The following is a 19,994-nucleotide window of genomic DNA, read 5'->3' as shown; positions in this document are numbered from 1 at the left end:
GGATGAGGTGAGAACTAGGCAATGCTTGGAAAAACATTGTGGCATTATTTCCATGACCATTACAGTTAGACAGGTTAACCAGGAACAGCTTCCCTTTAGTGCTGTGAAGCAGAAGTGTGCACATGCATGCCCATAATTTAAATTCAAACTCGAGCACAACCATGCACCACCCCTCCCCATCCCCTGCCATCCTACCACAATACCAGCAGAGTCTTGATGTGTTGCGTATGCTGTGTCTGCGAGGACTGTGTTTACCACAGCAGTGAGAGAGACAGGCTTCCAACACTTGAAGAAATGCAACTTTATTTTATTGAACTCTTAACTATTAAATATACTTTAACTGTGGGATGACACTATGCTGAGTTAACTGGAGACCTGAGGCTAACCTGACCAGACTATTTTACTACCACATGGTGGATGTTCTAGTTGTTGCTCACAGGCTCTGACTGTCTCAGAGGCTGCATCCCAAGAGAGCGGGAAAACTAGTGCCCTCTGGCTTTATAGTGACCGTGTCCTGTCTGGTGATTGACTGCTGTGTTCTGTGTGTTCATTGGTCATCCTGTGTGTCAATCAATGTCTGTCTGTGCACCATCATATACTTGTGTGTATATTATGACATCTCCCCCTTTTAAAAAATGTGTATATGTCAATAAATAGTGAGTATGTGTATGAGCCTGACTATGTACAAAGTATGTGAGCGTATTTACATGAGTAGGAGCCTGACTATATACAAAATACGTGAACGTATTTACATGGGAAGGTGTCTAGTGCAGATAGAGGGCATACAACAAATTAGGAAGAAACAATATGTACAGATGTGTAAACGAAGCACAAGGCAATGAAACATTCAGTCTATAAATTCAGTCTCTGTGGCGGGCGACGAATTCTGGTTGACCGAACGAGCATTTGGCTCTGTTGAGTCGGAGGCCATGCTCGTGGATCCTCTGGAACACTCGTTTGAGGTGACCAATGTGTTCCTGGGGAGTCGTGGACCAGACAATGATGTAATCGACGTACACTCGCACCTTCTCGCTCGATGCCCTCCATCATTTGCTCCATTATTCGGTGGAACACCTCCGAGGCGGAGATGATGCCAAAGGGCATCCGGTTGTAACAATAACGACCAAACGGGGTGTTAAATGTGCAGAGCTTTCGACTGGATGTGTTCAGTTGTATCTGCCAAAACCCCTTGGAGGCATCCAGCTTCGTGAAAAACTTGGCGTGAGCCATTTCGCTGGTGAGCTCTTCGCACTTAGGGATAGGGTAGTGTTCCCTCATGATGTTACGGTTCAAATCTTTGGCGTCGATACAAATGCGCAGTTCCCCTGATGGTTTTTTGACACAAACCATGGAGCTAACCCAGTCCGTGGGTTCCGTGACCTTAGAAACGACGCCCTGGCCCTGGAGGTCTTGCAGCTGCTGCTTGACGCAGTCCCTAAGGGGTGCCGGCACCCGACGGGGTGCATGAACCACAGGTGTGGCATTCGGTTTCAGAAGTATCTTGTATCTGTAGGGGAGTGTGCCCACACCCTCGAAGACGCTGTGGTATCGTGCTGTGATGTCATTTAATTGGATTTGGAAGTTTGCATTTGGCGAGGCTGATGCCTCAGCGGGCGACATGGAGTGAACCCGCTGCTCAAGATTCAGGATCTTGCAGGCCTGAGCACCGAACAGGGAAGCTTTGTTGGACCATACAATTTCGAATCGCAGGGTGGCTCTTGAAGAACGATGAGATACCACAAGCTGGCATGAGCCACTGGCAGCAATGGCATTGCCATTGTAGTCGAGAAGCTGGCAGGCCGATGGAAGAATGTTCGGCTTGACGTGGATGGTATCCAGGTCAGACTGCGAAATGAGGTTGGCTGAAGCGCCGGTGTCCAGCCTGAAGCATTTGCGAGATTTGTTGACCGTAAGGGTGGCACACCGTTCGTCGTCTGGATCAATGCTCATCACTGCGACGGGTTTAGCCTTTTTTGCGGAAAGCATCGTATGCTTGGTGATGATGCCCACCCGGAATAGGGATGTGAGATCCTCGGTGTTGGGATCTGGAACCATGTCGGAGTCTGCAACGGGTTGCTGTACTGACCGAACGTTCCTGCGCTGCTGCTGGGATCGATGTGTGGTGGGCAGTTGAGCAGATCTGCACAGGGCTGCGCAGTGGTCAAGCTTGCCACACTGGAGACAGTGTTGAGATTTCGCGGGACATTGCCGCTTTAAGTGGGCAGAGCCACAATTGTTGCACGTCATGGCGCCGACGTCAGGACGCTCTATGCGCCACCGCGTATGCGCGGTGCAGTCGAACAATGTGCGCACCTGCGCAGTTCGGTCCTCGGCCTCGCCGTCCCCTCGGTCATGGCACGCATGCGCAGGAGCCCGGGAAAAGCGCGCAAAATGGCTGCCCTCATCCAGACTCAGGCCCTGGAGCTGTTTTACAGCCTGCACCTGCTCCGCTTCGTGGGGGCCTTGCCGCGCCGTCTCTGCTGCCTTGATATGGGAGTACCGGTTGTTAGCGTGCTCATGTAGGACGCAGGTCTTGATGGCGATGGTGAGGGTGAGCTGCTTTGCTTTAAGGAGCTGCTGGCGAAGGGGATCGGAGTGGACCCCAAAAACAATCTGGTCACGGATCATGGAGTCGGAAGTTGAGCCGTAGTTGCAGGATTGCGCAAGGATACGGAGATGGGTTAAGAAGGACTGAAAAGGTTCATCCTTACCCTGAAGCCTCTGCTGGAACACATAGCGTTCAAAGCTCTCGTTGACTTCGATGTCACAGTGGCTGTCAAACTTCAGCAGGACTGTTTTGAACTTTGTCTTGTCCCCACCTTCAGCAAAAGTGAGGGAGTTAAAAATGTGGATTGCGTGGTCCCCGGCTGTAGAGAGGAAGAGAGCAATCTTTCTGGCATCCGATGCGGCTTCAAGGTCGGTGGCATTGAGATACAGCTGGAACTTCTGCTTAAAAATCTTCCAGTTGGCACCGAGGTTGCCGGCGATGCGGAGTGGCGGGGTAGGGTGGGCGCTATCCATTTTACCGGATGGCATATCGCTGGTCAAAGGCAGACTAACTCAAGGTAGGTCCGTCAAACTCTAACATGACTCACGGTCATGATGTGTTGGGTATGCTGGGTCTGCGAGGACTGCGAGATTTGTGCAGGAAATGATGTAAGTATAGCCTTGATGGGACATTCCCCGCAGAGACCAAGTAAAATGGCAGCATCCCTTTAGATAGCAGGGTTACTCTTGGCGATGCAGGTGCCGAGAAACACCCAAACCTGTTCAAAATTGGACATTTTTGTTAAATCTCACCCTATATCTTTCATAACTGAATTATTTAATGGTTAGCTTCAGAAAGTTTGGCAAGGTCCTACATTTGTGATCAATGGCTGAAGTAGCAAATAATGAAACAGAAGGTTTAAAACCAGGAATCAAAGAGCTGGCATCAATGAGGAACTTTACATGTCGCTTTAGTCATGACATTCTCTATTTTCCATGCATACTACTGGAACAGACAAAGAGAAGGAAGATATTGAAAAACAAAATGCTGGACTGACCACCGACTAATCCGCTCTACCATCTCCATCACCCTGGCCCCAAACCGGCACAGGCGGAAGAAGCTCTGCCACAGGAGACTCAATGTCGCTGGACTCAAAGACCCCGAGTCGGCACCTCACAGGTAACCTGGTGTCAACCAATGAGCCAGAGCCTCAGAATGCCCACAGCTCCTTGTCCACCTTCAAAGCCGCTATAGTCAGCACCTGCAGGGAGATGCTCGCACCCTTGACCAGGAAACACCAAGACTGGTTTGACATGAACAATCAGGAGATCCAGGATCTCCTTGACCGTAAGGCGTTCCTGACTAGCAGCTTCACCCAAAACATGAGTGAGAGGAAACAAGCCTGATGGTAACTGAAGGTAGAGGTGCAACAAAGAACTCATGACCTATAGAAAAGATGGTGGTCACGCGGGAGACCCGGCAACTTGCCGACAACCACGATATGCGCCGCTTCTTCACAATCAAAACCCTCTACGATCTGAGTAACCAGGGACCACCCCCACTGAGAGCCAAAAGTGGAGAGGCGCTCATCAGAAAGGTAGTCAACGCCTGATGGGGAGATGGCACAACCAACCATTCAACACAACCATTCTTGACACCATCCTGCAACATGCTACCTGTCACCAATTCCAACATGGCGCCAGAGCGAGGTGGCTTCTTGCAAGCTGTGCCCAGCACGCCCTCTAATCCTATCCCTATGTACGGTATACATTGTATAGCATGCAAGAAACAATACTTTTCACTGTATACTAACACATGTGACAATAATAAATTAAATCAAATCAAAACCACCTCCACTCAACCCCAGCTTGCCGTGAGGTCACAAAAGCCATCCGACAGCTGAAGAACACCAAGGCCTCTGCCGCAGATGGAATCCCCATAGAATTACTAAGATGCGGCGGAGAGGCACTCTTGACAAGAATCCACAACCTCATCACCCTTATCTGTAAGGAAGAGAGCATGCCGGATGATCTCAGAGACGCTACCATTGTGACCATCTTCAAGAAAGGAGACCAGTCTGACTGTGGAAATTACAGAGGGATTTCCCTAATCCCTGCCATGAGAAAGGTCATTGCGAGAACTTTCCTCAACCGCCTCCTCCCAGTGGCTGAAGAGCTCCTCCCTGAGACTCTGCAGCTTCCGTCCTTCAAGAGGCTCAATGAACATGATCATCAGTGCTTGGAAAATCCAAGAAAAGTGCAGGGAGCAGCATTAACCTCTGTACATGGCCTTCTTCAATCTTGCCAAGGCCTTCGACTCTGTCAACCATGAGGGGTTGTGGAGCATCCTCCTCAAATTCACTGCCTGCAGAAGTTTGTCAACATTCGCCTGCCCTACAATGACATGTAAGCCTCATCAATGACATGGCCCTCACCAATGGAACCACCACAGACCCAATACATGTGCAAACTGGGATCAAACAGGGCAGTGTCATCGAACCAATTCTCTTTCCATCTTCCTCGCACCAACACTCCACCCAGTCACCCTGAAACTCCCTACTGGAGTGGAGCTAACCTACCGGACAAGTGGGAAACTGTTCAATCCCCGACGCCTCCGGGCCAGAACCCAGACTCGATGGGCCGAATGGCCTCCTTCTGCACTGTATGTTGTATGTTCTAGGTTCTAAGACCACGCCAACATCTGTCATCAAGCTGTAGTGCACAGACGATGCCTGTGTGTGTGCACATTCAGAGGCCAATCTACAAACCATAGTTAACGCATTCACCAATGCATATGAGAGAATGGGCCTCAGACTAAACAGCCGAGAAACAAAGGTTCTCTCTAATGCCACTCCTGCCGCACAGATCTGCCCCCCCAATCATCAAGATCCACGGTAAGCCCTTGGACAATGTGGATCATTCCCATACCTTGGGAGCCTCCTCTCGGTCCGAGCAGACATTGACAACGAAATGCAACATCGACTCCAATGTGCCAGTGCAGTCATTGGACGCCTGAGGAGCAGAGTATTCGAAGATCGAGACCTCAAACCCAGCCCCAAGCTCATGGCCTACAGAGCAGCTGTGGGCCCCACCCACCTGCATGCATCAGAAACATGAGCAATGTACACCTCAAATCCTTGGAGACATATCACCAACACTGACTCGGGAAAATCCTGCACATCCTCTGGAAGGATAGGCATACCAATGTGATCGTCCTCTCCCAGGCCAATGCCCCAGTATTGTGGCACTGGTAACACTCGGCCAGCTGTGATGGGCGGGCCACATTGCCCGCATGCCTGACACAAGACTCCCAAACAAGTGCTCTACTCCGAGCAACACAATGGCAAGAATTCACTAGGAGGGCATAGGAAATGCTACAAGGACACTCTGAAAGCCTCCTTAAATAAATGTAACATTCCCATCGACAAGTGGGAATCGCTTGCCTCAGAATGGACAAACTGGTGAAAAAGCATCCACGAAAGTGTCAATCACCTTGAGAGTTGTAGGGTGGAGCACACGGAGGCCAAGCGTAAACAGCGGAAGAAGCGTCCCACCGACCCACCTTATCAAGGACCACCAACCAAACCTGTGGTAGAATCTGTGGATCCAGGATGGGGCTATTCAGCCACCTTGGAACCCACCTCCCTGGAGTGGAAACAAGTCATCCTCACCACTGAGGGACTGCCCAAGACATTCCCTATTTTCCATGCATACTAATGGTACAGCCAAGGCGTAGGAAGATGTTCAAAATTTGAAGAGGATAGCAGAAACAGAAGAAAGGGCAGAGAATTATGAATAATCTGACCAGGGCCAGAATTCTCTGGCGGCGGGATTCTCTGGTCTTTCCGGCAGCGTACCCATGTGTTTCCCGGTGTCTTGAGTTGGCTTAGTGGGAAATCCGCCAAGAAGCACATGGCTGGGAGGCCGGGAATCCTGCCCCTGATTAGAAAGGTTTAGCTATTTTAGGCAATTGCAACAACAGGTGGCAGATTTAATTCCACAGGCGTTAATGCAAATTTGTTTATAAAATCATTATAGGATGTGGGCATTGCTGGCTGGGCCAGTATTTGTTGCGCATTCCTAATTACCCCTGAACTGAGTGGCATTTCAAAGTTAACCACATTGCTGTGGCTCTGGAGTCACATGTAGGCCAGAGCAGGTATTAAAGGGCATTAGTGACCCAAGTGGGTTTTTCCGACAATTAACCATGGTTTTGTGGTCATCATAAGACTTTTAATTCCATGTTATTTATTGAATTCAAATTTCACCAATGCCGTGGTGGGATTTGAACCCAGGTCCCCAGAGAATTACCCTGGACTCTCAATGTGAAATGGGCATAACAGAGTCATGAACAAATGGTATACGGGGGGTGGCAGGAGAGTTGGATTAATTCACAGGACCTGGGCGTCACTGGCAAGGACAGCATTTGTTGCTCATCCCCAGTCAGCATTGGAAATATGGTAATTAGCCAGTCCATGTGCTACAGGTACTCCCTGTGCTGGCAAGTAGGGAGGTCCACAATTTTGACCCAGTGACGAAGAAACTGTTCTTTGTTCCAGTAGTCAACGTGGATAAAGAGAAAATAAACTGAAAGAATCAGCTGAAGCCATTGGCTAAAACTTCTGTTCAGACATAGAAACTGAGGGCAGCACGGTGGCAGTGGGTTAGCCCTGCTGCCTCATGGCGCCGAGGTCCCGGGTTCGATCCTGGCTCTGGGTCACTGTCCGTGTGGAGTTTGCACATTCTCCCCGTGTTTGCGTGGGTTTCGCCCCACAACCCAAAGATGTGCAGGGTAGGTGGATTGGCCACGCTAAATTTTGCCTTAATTGGAAAAATGAATTGGGTACTCTAAATTTTTTTTAAAAGACATAGAAACTGATGCTATCTCCTCCTATCTCCAAGGCATAAATCACAACATGAAGAATTTTGAAGATTATGTTATCATGAAAGCAAACAGTGTAAATGGACCCAACAGACAAACAAGTATTTCCCAAGGACAACATTAAGAATATATTGAGGGCATCGGAATGTTTGAAAACTTCTGTAAAAGGGATATGTTTCTTGGATATCTGAGCTTTTCCTGGTTACTACAAATTGCATTTATTATAATTTTATTTCAACATGAAGTAGGTTTAAGGTTGAACAATCAAACACACTGGGCGCAATCGAACGGCCATGTTGTGCCCAAAAAGCAGCATGTCACGACCAACGTGGCCTACAGAAGCCAGGAGACCTCTCTCCTGGGATCTACGCAGCTCTCAACACCTGACGTGATCTAATGCGATCTCGCAAGACTGCACCGTGAATCCCAGCCATTGTGGGCAGGATGACTTTTTGACAAACCTGCATATTAGAGTGAGACAGATAATCTCACTTTAATATGGGGGCGATTCTCCGCACTCACGATGGTGCGGAGAATTGCGAGGGTCGTAAATTTTTACGCCACGCTGGTCTGACGCCCTCCCGCTGTTCTCCCCCCCCCCCCCCACGCCCGCCTCCCGACACGAATCGCTGCCCGCCATTTTTTTACGGCAAGCAGCGATTCTCAGCTGGCCGATGGGCCGAAGTCCAAGCCCTTTACGACCGTTTTTAGGAACGTCAAACACACCTGGTCTGACCGTTCGTAAAAACGGCCGTAAAGTTGTCATCTTGGGAACCATGGCACCGATTGGCACGGCGGTACCACGGCCGTGCCAAGGGTGCCATGGGCCCGCAATCGGTGCCCACCGATCGCGGGCAGCGGGTACTTACCCCGGGCACATTTTGTCCTTCCGCCGCCCCACTGTATACATTTGCGGGGCGGCTGAAGGGCATCCCGGCCCGCGCATGCGCGGGTTTCGCGCAAATGCGCGATGACGTCATCCGCGCATGCGCGGGTTGGAGTCTTCCAATCCGCGCATGAGCGGCTGACATCATGTGATGCGTCAGCCGTCGCAAACTCTGGCAAGCGGGCTTAACGAAATTCGTTAAGCCCGCGATGCCGGAGTTCACGGCCGCGGCATACTAGCCCCGACCGGGGACCAGAATCGGTTCCCGGTCGGGGGGGGGGGGGGGGGGGGGGGGCGGAGGCTGGCGTCAAACCCGTCCGTTTTTGACGCCAGCCTCACGATTTCTCCCGTTTTCGGAGAATCACGCCCACAGTTTCCCGAGACACCCGAGGCGTTGGTGTCAATCCCCTTCACCTCGGAGTACTTGGGCGAGTGCCGTTCAATACCGGTCTCCACAAACGGGGACAAGACAAAATGGCACTCGTAGGGCAGCGCAGTAGCATAATGGTCAGCACAGTTGCTTCACAGCTCCAGGGTCTCAGGTTCGATTCCCAGCTTGGGGCACTGTCTGTGTGGAGTCTGCACGTTCTCCCCGTGTGTGTGGGTTTCCTCCAGGTGCTCCTGTTTCCTCCCACAGTCCAAAGAGGTGCAGGTTAGGTGGATGGGCCATGATAAATTGCCCTTAGTGTCCAAAAAAGGTTAGGCGGGGTTACTGGGTTATGGGGATAGGGTGGAGGCATGAGCTTGAGTGGGGTGCTCTTTCCAAGGGCCGGTGCAGACTCGATGGGCTGAATGGCCCCTTCTGCACTGTAAATTCTATGATCGGAGGCTCCTAGGTGCTTGCCTTCTAGGAAGGGTGATATCCTGGCACTATTGGTGCTGCCTGGGCACCCTGGCACCCTTGCAGTGCCACCTGGGAGCAGCCTGATGCTGCCAAGGTGTTCAGGTGACACTGCCAGTTGGCAGGACAGGGTACCAGGTTGGCAGTGCCAAGCTGGCATTTTCTCCACGTGAGCAATCTCGCCAGGGTGCCCTGCACGGATGTTGGAGCAGGCCCAGGGAACCACTCATAGTGAGTTGGTGCTTGGGGTAGGTCGAGGGTCGCATTTGGGCTCCGGAGAAATAGCGTCCCGATGTCTCACTGCGAGCGTCGGGAAACACACGGCTAAACGGGCTTTGGGACTTTGATCCTATTTAGTTAAATCGCGCCCATCATTGAGAAATCGATAATAATGTGATACTTTACCATTGTCCACAGTTCGTAATATACACTTCATTTGGTTGCATTAATAGTCCATTATAATAACAGGTACACTCAGATAAGGGAACACATTTCATCATATTTCCATCCAGGTAAGGAGCATGATTAGGGCAATTTGCATAACAACCTGTACATTAAAAGAAAATAGTAAAATTAGTCTGAGACATTAAACCTAAATAAGCTACTAAAGCTGAAATACATTTTGCCTATCTATTGACACAAACCTTTTGAGGATAATTTCATGAGTGACTATATTTTTAAGGGCCACAATTTAGCCCACTCACTTTGTGCAGATGGGGAGGCTGTGCACTACTCATGGTCTACCCCTTTGTACCTGAACATGCCAAATAGTGTCCTGACACTGGGCTAGGACTCCAATTCTCAAACTGCAGCAGCCTACTACCGAGACCATGTAGTCCTGTTGTTTGCCCTATTTGCCATATCAAGTGGGCATTGGGCAATGTGACCAATTGCCCCTCCCCCAACAAGCAACTGCCAACCATAAACTGGCTGCTGGCAATCACTTCCATTCCATTAATGATGTGTCAATTATTTGAAGAGTATTGTGGCATTTTGGCTGTTGAATAAGCAGGGCCATACTTTGCACTTTGTAGAGGCAAGAAATAGACTGGAAAGCTGCCACATCATGCCCACTCATGAGCTGCAGCAGAGTGCCCACATGTCGGCTACTGTTAGCCATCAGCACATAATCATGGTCTCGGCTTCCAAATGGTTCAGATCTCATAGCAGCAACTGTAGGTGAGCAGCAGACACGCCTGCCAGTTCTCTACTTCAAGTTAAAATTGGCTCTCCTGATTCACCCTCAGAAACAAATTGGTGGGAAGATTCCTTCCAGTCATTGCATAGTGAAATTATAAATGCATTAAAAATACATTTCACAACACATAGGAAATCTTTCTTGGTTAAACATGCGAGAGGCAGTGATATGTAGGTTAGGTCTGCACACTGCCGGTGTACATGCTAGGGCAACACGGTGGTATAGTGGTTAGCATAGCACTGCTGCCTCACAGCGTGAGGGACCCAGGTTCAATTCCGGCGTTGGGTGAATGTGTGGAGTCTGCACGTTCTCCGTGTCTGCCCGGGTTTCGTCCGGGTGCTCTGGTTTCCTCCCACAGTCCAAACATGTCCTGGTTAGCTGAATTGGCCATGGTAAATTGCCCCTTAGTGTCCAGGGATGTGCAGGTTAGGTGGAGCTGCAGGGATGGTGTGGGGGAGTGGACCTGGGGGAGTGCTCATTCGGAGGATTGATGCAGACATAAGGGGCTGAATGGCCTCCTTCTGCACAATAGGGATGCTACGAAATGATGCAAGGAGCATTATGAAATATTTCAATGATAAGGAAAGAACTCAGAAACCTAGCTAAGTCTTCAAGTAAAACGTAATAACATGTAACAAGCTGAGGGGAGGCAAAGTCAACTCCCTCAGCTGTTGCAAACAACAGGAGAGCAACATGGGATCATTGACATATTTCAACGCAGAGGCATGTGGCTAGCTCAGCTATTTCAAAAGTTCAGTGAGGCCTTGAGGGTTCACTGAAGCCACATTCAGGTCCTATTAAAGCCACCAATTCAATGGAAATGTATGTTGATGTATCCTGCAGCTCTGTTCTTGGGCCAGTTTAAGGAAGGCATCTGACAACAATCTATATTTATATAGCACATTTAATGTAATAAAGCACTTCACAGGAGAATTATAAAATAAAGTATGACACCAAGTCACATAAGGAGATATTAGGTCAGGTGGCCAAAACCTTGGTCAAAGAGGTAGGTTTTATGTATTGTCATAAAGGATGAAAGTGAAGTAGAGAGATGGAGAAGTGTAGGGCGGTTATTGCAGAGCCTGGGGCTGATTATTATTGGTGGAATGATTCATATCAGGGATACACAAGATCCACACCAGAACTCGATGAGTGGAGCTATCTTGACGAGTTTTGGGACTGGAGGAGATTACAGAGATAGGTAGAGGTGAGGGATGGGTTTGAAACCAAGGGTGAGAATTTCAGAATCAAGACGTTGCTTGAATAAGAACTAATGTGGTCATGATGAGCACAGGATGACAGTTGAAGGGGACTTGATGCAATTTAGGCCAGCAGAGTTTTGGATGGCCTCAAGTTTACAGGGGACAGGGCAGCACGGTGGCCTAGTGGTTAGCACAACCGCCTCACGGCGCTGAGGTCCCAGGTTCGATTCAGGCTCTGGGTCACTGTCTGTGTGGAGTTTGCACATTCTCCCCGTGTCTGCGTGGGTTTCGCCCCCACAACCCAAAAATGTGCAGAGTAGGTGGATTGGTCACGCTAAATTGCCCCTTAATTGGAAAAAATAATTGGGTAATCTAAATTTTTTTTAAAAAGTTTACAGGGGACAGAATGTGGAAACACAGCCAGGAATAGCCACGTTAGAAGAAGGAAAGCATGAAAGAGCATTCAGCACCCACTGAGCTGACCTCCAAGGCGAGCATCTCAGAATGGCCAGCTGAGAGATGCCACTGCAAAAACCTGCCTACATCAAACTTCCTATTCGCAGCATTCAATGATATTGAGCTATCTTAAACCCTTAATGTGAAAAGTTCATGCGTAATCTGTAGACTGTGTACGTTAACGTGCACCCTCTTAAGTAGCAGTCCATCATGTGGAGACTGAGGCGTCAGAAACCGTGCTTTTTGAGAATTAAAAACAGACATGTCATTCAATGACAATTTCAGATTATAGAAATAATTTTCAGGATAGACTTGAGGCAATGTTTGCCAAATCATTACTTTTAAGCCACGATGTATATACTCAAATGAACTTAGTCTTATTAACCTTGCAAGATATTTTGAGAAGTTAATTCTGCGACATATCACATATAACTAAATCATAGACTAACTAGAATAAAAGAAATGAAACCTTCAAGAACTTTGGAGAACGTTTCTGCAACAGGATGGTTATTGCACATCTTTGGAGTTATCTTTGTCCCACATGGTTTGTAGTGCCACTTGCAATCACCACCGTGGTTATAATAGTCACAGTATATAGCTGCAATAGAAAATATAAACAATGCATAATACTTTAATACCACAAGAAGAATAAAACTATTGTGGAATATTCTAATTGAGAGCATGCCAGTAAATCAAATGAAATATCTGCCCTTCCAAAAAAAGAAACACAGGTTGAGATGACAAGCTGCCAAGCTGTGAGCACCACCTAGTGGTAGAGGAGTAGAGGCAACAAGATTGGAGAGCTGACTGTTGGGAGGGTGAAACCAACGGGAGAGTGCAGTGAGAAATTAGAGTGCTAGCTTGGAGTTCAGAGGTGACATCAAGGGCAGGATTCTCCGACCCCCCCACCGAGTCGGAGAATCGCCGGGGTTCGACGTGAATCCCGCCCCCGCCATCTTCAAAATTCTCCCGCCCCCCCAAGAATTGCCCCGGTGTGAATCGCACCGCCCACGTCGGAAAATGGCGGGGACCGGCGCGACACAATGGGCCCCGGGGCTCCACGAATTCTCAGGCACGCGATGGGCCGAAGTCCTGCCCGTTCGTTGCCAGACCCGCCGACGTAAATTAGAGTAGGTCCCTTACCGGCGGGCTCCAGGGTTTTGGGGGGGGGGGGGAATGAGGGGATCAGGCCCCGGGAGGTGTCCCCACGGTGGCCTGGCCCACGATTGGGGCCCACCAATCCGCGGGCGGGCCTGTGCCGTGGGGGCACTTTATCCTTCCGCACCGGATGCTGTGGTCCTCCGCCATTCCTGGTGAGGAAGCAAATTCCTCTGCGCATGCGCGGGGATGACGCCAGCACACACTGGCGCTCCCGCGCATGCGGCGACTTGCGCCGGCCGGCGGAGATCCTTCGCCGCCGGTTGACATGGCTCCAAGCCCCTTTCCCGCTGGCCGGCGGGGCGCAAACCACTCCGAGATGGGCCTGGCCCCTAAAGGTGCAGAGGATTCCGCACTTTTGGGGCGGCCCGATGCCGGAGTGTTCACGCCGCTCCGTCCCGCCGGGACCCCCCGCCTCGCCGGGTAGGGGTGAATCTAAGACTTCACAGGCAGGAAGGGAATGGGTGACCACCAGGCAGAGCAAGAGGACTAGACAGACAGTGCAGGAATCTCTCATGGCCATTCCCCTCACAAACAGATATGCCACTTTGGATACTGTTGGGTGGAGTGGCCTCTCAAAAGTAATTTGAAAAGTATGTTGAGGGGCAGAATCAAAGGTAATGATTGCTACCAGGGACGCGTGTTGGTCAGATCAGAAATAGCAGGATATCTCCAATGAATATGTGGCTGAAGAGATGATGCATGGTGGAGGGTTCCTAATTCCTGAAACATTGGGACCGGTTCTGGGGGAGGTTGGACAAGTATAAATTGGGCGGGTTGCACCTGAGAAGGACCAGGACTGATGACTTAGCGGAGCAGTTGCTCTAGTGGTTGGGGAGGATTTAAACTAAAATGACAAGGGGATGGGAACCTAAGCACGGAGTGAGAGGGAGAGGAAACAAGGATGCAAATAAAAGACAAAAAGGGGACTAAGAAGAGTGATTGACGGTGAAATCAAGGGCCAGAATCAGACAGGACTACAGTTAAAAATAATGGAAATGGGACAAGGAATGTTAAACAGTCAAGCCTGAAGCCTTTGTGCCTTCATGCACGGAGCATCCGCAATAAAGCAGCTGAGTTAATCACACAAATAGATGGAAACGGGTATGAAATAGTCAGGATTACAGAGACATGACTGCGTGATGACCAGGGACGGGAATTGAACATCCAGGGGATTCAGCATTTAGGAAAGACAGACTAAAATGAAAAGGCAGTGGGGTTACTTTGCAGGTCAAAGAGGAAATTAATGTAACAATGGAAGGATATTAACTCCAACATTGTGGAATCTGTATGAGTTGAGGTGAGAAACACCAAGGAGCAAAAAACATTAATGGGGGTTGTATATAGACCCCCAAACTGTAGCGGTGATGTTGGGGATGGTATTAAACAGGAAATTAAAGATTAATGGGCAGCAAGGTGGCACAGTGGTTGCCATTGCCACTTTACAGTACCAGGGAACCTGGGTTCAACTCCAGCCTTGGATGACTGTCTGGAGATTGCACATTCTCCCCGTATCTGCATGGGTTTCCTCCGGTTGCTCTGGTTTCCTCCCACTATCCGAAGATGTGTCCAAAGTTTAGGTGGGGTTGTGGGCTAGTGGGCCTAGGTATGGTTCTCTTTCAGAGTATCAGTGCACTCGATGGGCCAAATGGTCTCTTCCGCACTGTCGGGATTCTATGATTATTAGAATCCGATAAAGGAATATCTGTATTTATGGGTGACCTTAATGTGCATATTGATTGAGCAAATCAAATTACTAATAATCCTGGCTGGTGTCATCTGATCAACAGGTTCAAAGGAGTGAGGATGTACATTGCTTCTGACAGAACTGTTCACTGAACAGGCCCATTGTTGACCAGAAAAGGACGTCTGTCAACGCTATAGAGACAGAATTGTGGTCCTTGATTGGAGGGGAAATACATTTGTATTTTAAACATCTCCTGCAAAGTTGGAATTTCTTTCAGATGATATTCGGAACTCAACTTGTTGAGTTATTAAAAGTACACTGATATTCCCTTAAACTGGTCCTTGATTATCGTGCATGATGAAAGTCATTACTTACGACATGATTCTGGGGTTCTCCAGTCAATACAAATACCAGCTTTACTACAAGCTTCTGCATACACTGCCACTGTAGTACAGAAACCCAGAAATCTTCCTTCCATGTCACAGGCACATGCTTCCTTGACACAAGAGTCGTAGTGTGGCTGTGGGTCAACCTGATGGGGTGTTAGACCAGAGTGTCAGAAAGCACATGAACAGAGGCCTCATCTCTTTTTATTTTAAAACTTTGTTGATGCAACTCCTAATATAGACACTCATTAATTCCTACCATTTTATGGCATTCTTTAAAAATGGCTCCATTAATAATGCCGCATTTCCTTGCTGCCCATGCATAACAATATGGATTTCTGTCACAAGGAGAAACTTGGGTGACTGATGAACAGCATGGCTTTGGAGATGTCCAGCTTTTTGCAAATTCTACAACACTGGTAACCAATGATTTTGACTTTGTCATTTGATCATCTTCAGTCCGGGAATTGTAATTTCCACAGAGGCCAACTACTTTGTTCTGTAATACATTTTCAAAAGAATATATGAATGAATCACTGAGAACAGTAAAATTTTTATTGAATATATATTTTCCCCAGGACAAAATACCTTTCTCATCACGTCCAACCATGTCATATGTTTCAGAGGCAACCTGATGTCCGTCTACAAGATTTTGAGAGGCATGGGTAGAGTGGATGGGCAGGCACTCTTTCCCAAGATGGAAGGGTCAGTCACTGGGGGCCATAGGTTTAAGATCCATGGGGCAAAGTTTAGAGGAGATGTGCGAGGCAGGTTTTTTACACAGAGGGTGGTGAGTGCCTGGAACACGCTGCCAGGGGAGGTTGTGGTGCATTAACGGCGTTCAAAAGGCATCTTGACAAATACATGGATAGGATGGGTAGAGAGGGATACAGCACTAAGAAGTGCCAAGTGCTTTGCCCAAGGATGGATCATGACTGGTACAGACTTGTAGGGCCGAAGGTCTGTTCCTGTGCTGTATTGTTCTTTTTATTTGGTATCAAGAAACTACAATAATTAAAATTGGAATATTAAAATAACTTTGCATTTGCATCATAGAAGAACCTTTACGGTACACTGATTGCAATTTTACATAGAATCCCTACAGTGCAGAAGGAGGCCATTCAGCCAATCGATTCTGCACCGGCCCTTGCAAACAGCACTCTACTTAAGCCCATGCATCCACCCTATCCCCGTAACGCAGTAACCCCATCTAACCATTTGGGCACTAAGAGGCAATTTAGCGTGGCCAATCCACCTAACCTGCACATCATTGGACTGTGGGAGGAAACCGGAGCACCCCAAGGAAACCCACGCAGACGCAGGGAGAAAGTGCAAACACCACACAGTCACCCGAGGCCGGAATTGAACCCCGGCCCCTGCCAAAATTGCCAATATGATGCCAAAATTCTTCATTAGTCTTTAAATAAAGTATTTCCAACATTGAAATAAACCATATAACTCACTGCTCAATTTTAACCATCCCTTCCTCCTACCCTGCCAAATAAATAGTGACTTTTTTTTTACAAAACACAAAGAATAAATAGTGCTACAATTCTTTAGTATATAAATGTCTCTTCTTTGTCTTTGGATGCTGATAGCATGGGTGCAAAAGCAACAGTCCGGTTCATGTTAATATAATGGGTGTATATTGTAAAACATGCGCAGCAGATTTTGTAATTAAAGTACCATTTCAAATGAATTATAATAAAATGCAACAAGCCAAACTAAAAAATCGTCACCCAAAACTAAGGATTGTAGTAGCTGAGTTGTATTCCAATTAAATAAAAGATAATGGCCCGATTTTAACCCATTCAAAACCTACCCATTTGCACAGGGCTAAAATTGGGCCCAATATATTACAATTGATTCACAATTCATTAAAGTTTATCGTTGACATTCAAAAGAAAAATTTGTACACATTTGTAGATATCAGTTGAAAAACCTGTTAAGAGTAACAAAATTACAAACATGGTTTAAATTAAGCTGTAATACTACATTATAATCAAACCTATGGCCAATACAATTTGATCTTTAAAAGGTTACATTTACTCTGTGTGTTAAAGTTACCACATATTAAGGACAAAATTTTAAGACCACAATCGGGACCCAGTCATTGGGCCCAAAAGCCAGCGATGAGCCATTGAGGGATATAGTGTATGGTGACCCAAAGGTGGGAGAGCAGAATGGAGGCCACAGTTTCAGGTATTCTTGCAAATCTGTTTGTCTTTTGCAAATTGGGCAGTAAGACAAACTTTGAAGAAATTTTATATCTCAGGCACTTAATAATACTGAACTTTACAGTTTAAAACATTTTGGGGGAAGGAACGAATTTCTTTGCAGGAACATAGTTGTTTCTGAATCATGAGCATGATGATAATGTGGATAGCGTTAAAGAGCCACTGGAATGAAGAATTGGGAGACACCATAGAAGGTCAGCAGCACGGTAGCACCGTAGATAGCACTGTAGCTTCACAGCATCAGGGTCCCAGGTTCGATTCCCCGCTGGGTCACTGTCTGTGCGGAGTCTGCATGTTCTCCCCGTGTCTGCGTGGGTTTCCTCCGGGTGCTCCGGTTTCCTCCCACAGTCCAAAGATGTGCAGGATTGGTCTGGTAAATTGCCCTTAGTGTCCAAAAGAAGGTTTGGAGGGGTTATTGGGTTACAGATATAGGGTGGAAGTGAGGGCTTAAGTGGGTCGGGCAGACTCGGTTGGCTGAATGGCCTCCTTCTGCACTATATGTTCTATGTTCAAAGCTTTGCTAATCAATACCTATTCCTTCAGATATATTGACCTCATGAGGGCATACGTTGGCTTTTGAACAAAGCCATGATGTGGAGATGCCGGCGTTAGACTGGGGTGAGCACAATAAGAAGTCTTACAACACCAGGTTAAAGTCCAACGTGTTTGTTTCAAACTCCTTGGAGCAGTGCTCTGGAAGCTCGTGTTTGAAACAAACATGTTGGACTTCACCCTGGTGTTGTAAGACTTCTTGCTTTGAACAAAGCAACATGTTAGAAAGCTACGCTTCACCCAAGGTTATGGAGAGTTATTTTAATTCAGCCAGTTTAACAATCAACAAAATGTGCGGATGATAAAGTGAATGCAACCTTGAATTTATGTAGCGACCAGTCTCTGCTGACCTGATACATCAATCGATGTGCATTATTGCAGTAAGGTGTCGAAGACAGATAGTCAGTTCGTGCAAGAATTCCAATATATTCCCTTACCGCTGCACACTGCCCAGCAAACCCAGTGAGGTTTATGGCAGAAATCCTCCAGGCAAATATTATTGATGCTAATCATTCGAGGTCCAAGGTGGGAATCCTCTTCAACTTAGATTACAGGAAAGGCTTTAATTCTGATAAAATGAACTGAGATCAAAGCCAACACTAGTCTAGATGCACCGACCAACATGAAGAATCTGCAGCCAAGGTCCATTGATCAAATATATCAAAACGCGAAGACCTTCCTGCGAGAGCAAGGCAGGAAAGCCAATTCATCCATGACAACTTATTAGAGCTTGTTTGGAAAGGTTTTGGAAAAATTGTCAACTGCCAACTTGGAGACTAATGCTGCTAAATCGTCAACTATTCATTTAATCAATTATTACAATCTCAGGTAATTCTCAACTAAATTTATGTTCAAAAATAAATGAATGCTGAAGAACCGTAACGTAACTGAACAGCCTCTGCTAGCTTTTTGTCAATTAACTCTCTCCACTCGTTATTTACATGCTCAATAACAATAATTTCACTGAAGTTGTTGTAGACTCATTAATGTTAACATATCCCTGGTAGCGCAGCTCCTGACTGGCACAGCATTTATCTTCAATGATGTATCAGTAGGCATTCCATAGTTAGGATGTGTTTTGTGGAATTCCTCATTATTTTCTGATCAATAATATTTGGTGAAATATGTCAATTTCTCAAAACCCATTAAGGCCTTCACTCTGTTTATGGGGTTAATTCCCATTTGCTAATACTTGACACACAAAGAAAAAATTGAAGTGCACTTACTTGCCACTTTGGAGTCAGTGCCACCGAAAATCTGGTCATTTTATCCCATATCACTGTTATTCCATTGGCAAATTCAAGAATTAAGTAAAATCCGACGATGTGCATTGAATAGATATCTTCTCTGCATTGTGTTTCATTAGAATATGTATTATGTACTTTCCCATCAAGTAGCTTGATCTCCGTATCCTATAAGAATATGTTGAAGAAGAAAATAAATTATGTTTAAACAGTGCTAAAAATCCGTCTGCCCATTTTTGAGCATGGATGTTGCGATCGGCGTTCTGGCCAAATTGGTTTTAATGAAGGTTGGCGGCCTTCGGCATTTTCATGATCATAGCCTGGGGCTCAGTTGGTTCCTCTTTGCTTTGCAGCAGGCCTACCAGCATTGTACTGCTGGCACTTGGTCCAGTCAGTCAGCTCTTCCTAAAGACATACCATCCTTCTTAAAGGAAAGCTGCACTGAATAAAGTTTCTGGAATTTAAAATTGATCAAATGGAACTCCAGAGCAGAGGATGGTAGAAGACTCGCAGCTCCAGGTGCATTAGCAGTCAGCAAGAGAAGAATCACAGTGGCCTGAATTTAATGTAGCCTGTCGCAGCGGGAAACATAACAGTCGGCGCTTATGTAATCACGGGAGAGGCCATGCATCTGTCTCCCAGTGACAGGTAAAGATCAACTGATTAAACTGAGGGCCAGAAGGAACCCTTTGGAGAAATTCACCCACTGGTAGCACAGCTTTCCCGTGCTTCCCAAAGGCTGCCCAGCAAACCTGACGGGTTTGCCCCAAGCACTTTA

The 19,994-nt window shown here is 47.3% G+C and overlaps 1 protein-coding gene across 1 annotated transcript in view; it reads right to left on the bottom strand.

Moving 5' to 3' along the window:
* The window catches only part of LOC119973788 (mucin-19-like), a 129,383-nt gene that overhangs the window by 82,568 nt on the left and 26,821 nt on the right, over nt 1–19,994 (bottom strand). Inside the window, exons 13-18 of the mRNA XM_038812212.1 lie at nt 19,199–19,384; nt 15,443–15,682; nt 15,173–15,329; nt 12,422–12,550; nt 9,502–9,643; nt 3,147–3,266 (exon numbers count right to left, since the gene is read on the bottom strand). Coding sequence (XP_038668140.1) covers nt 3,147–3,266; nt 9,502–9,643; nt 12,422–12,550; nt 15,173–15,329; nt 15,443–15,682; nt 19,199–19,384 — 974 coding nt within the window. The remainder of the gene's footprint in view (nt 1–3,146; nt 3,267–9,501; nt 9,644–12,421; nt 12,551–15,172; nt 15,330–15,442; nt 15,683–19,198; nt 19,385–19,994) is intronic.

This window comes from Scyliorhinus canicula, chromosome 11 (genome assembly GCF_902713615.1).
Source record: "Scyliorhinus canicula chromosome 11, sScyCan1.1, whole genome shotgun sequence".
NCBI lineage: Eukaryota > Metazoa > Chordata > Chondrichthyes > Carcharhiniformes > Scyliorhinidae > Scyliorhinus > Scyliorhinus canicula.
This window is presented reverse-complemented; position numbering and strand designations above follow the sequence as displayed.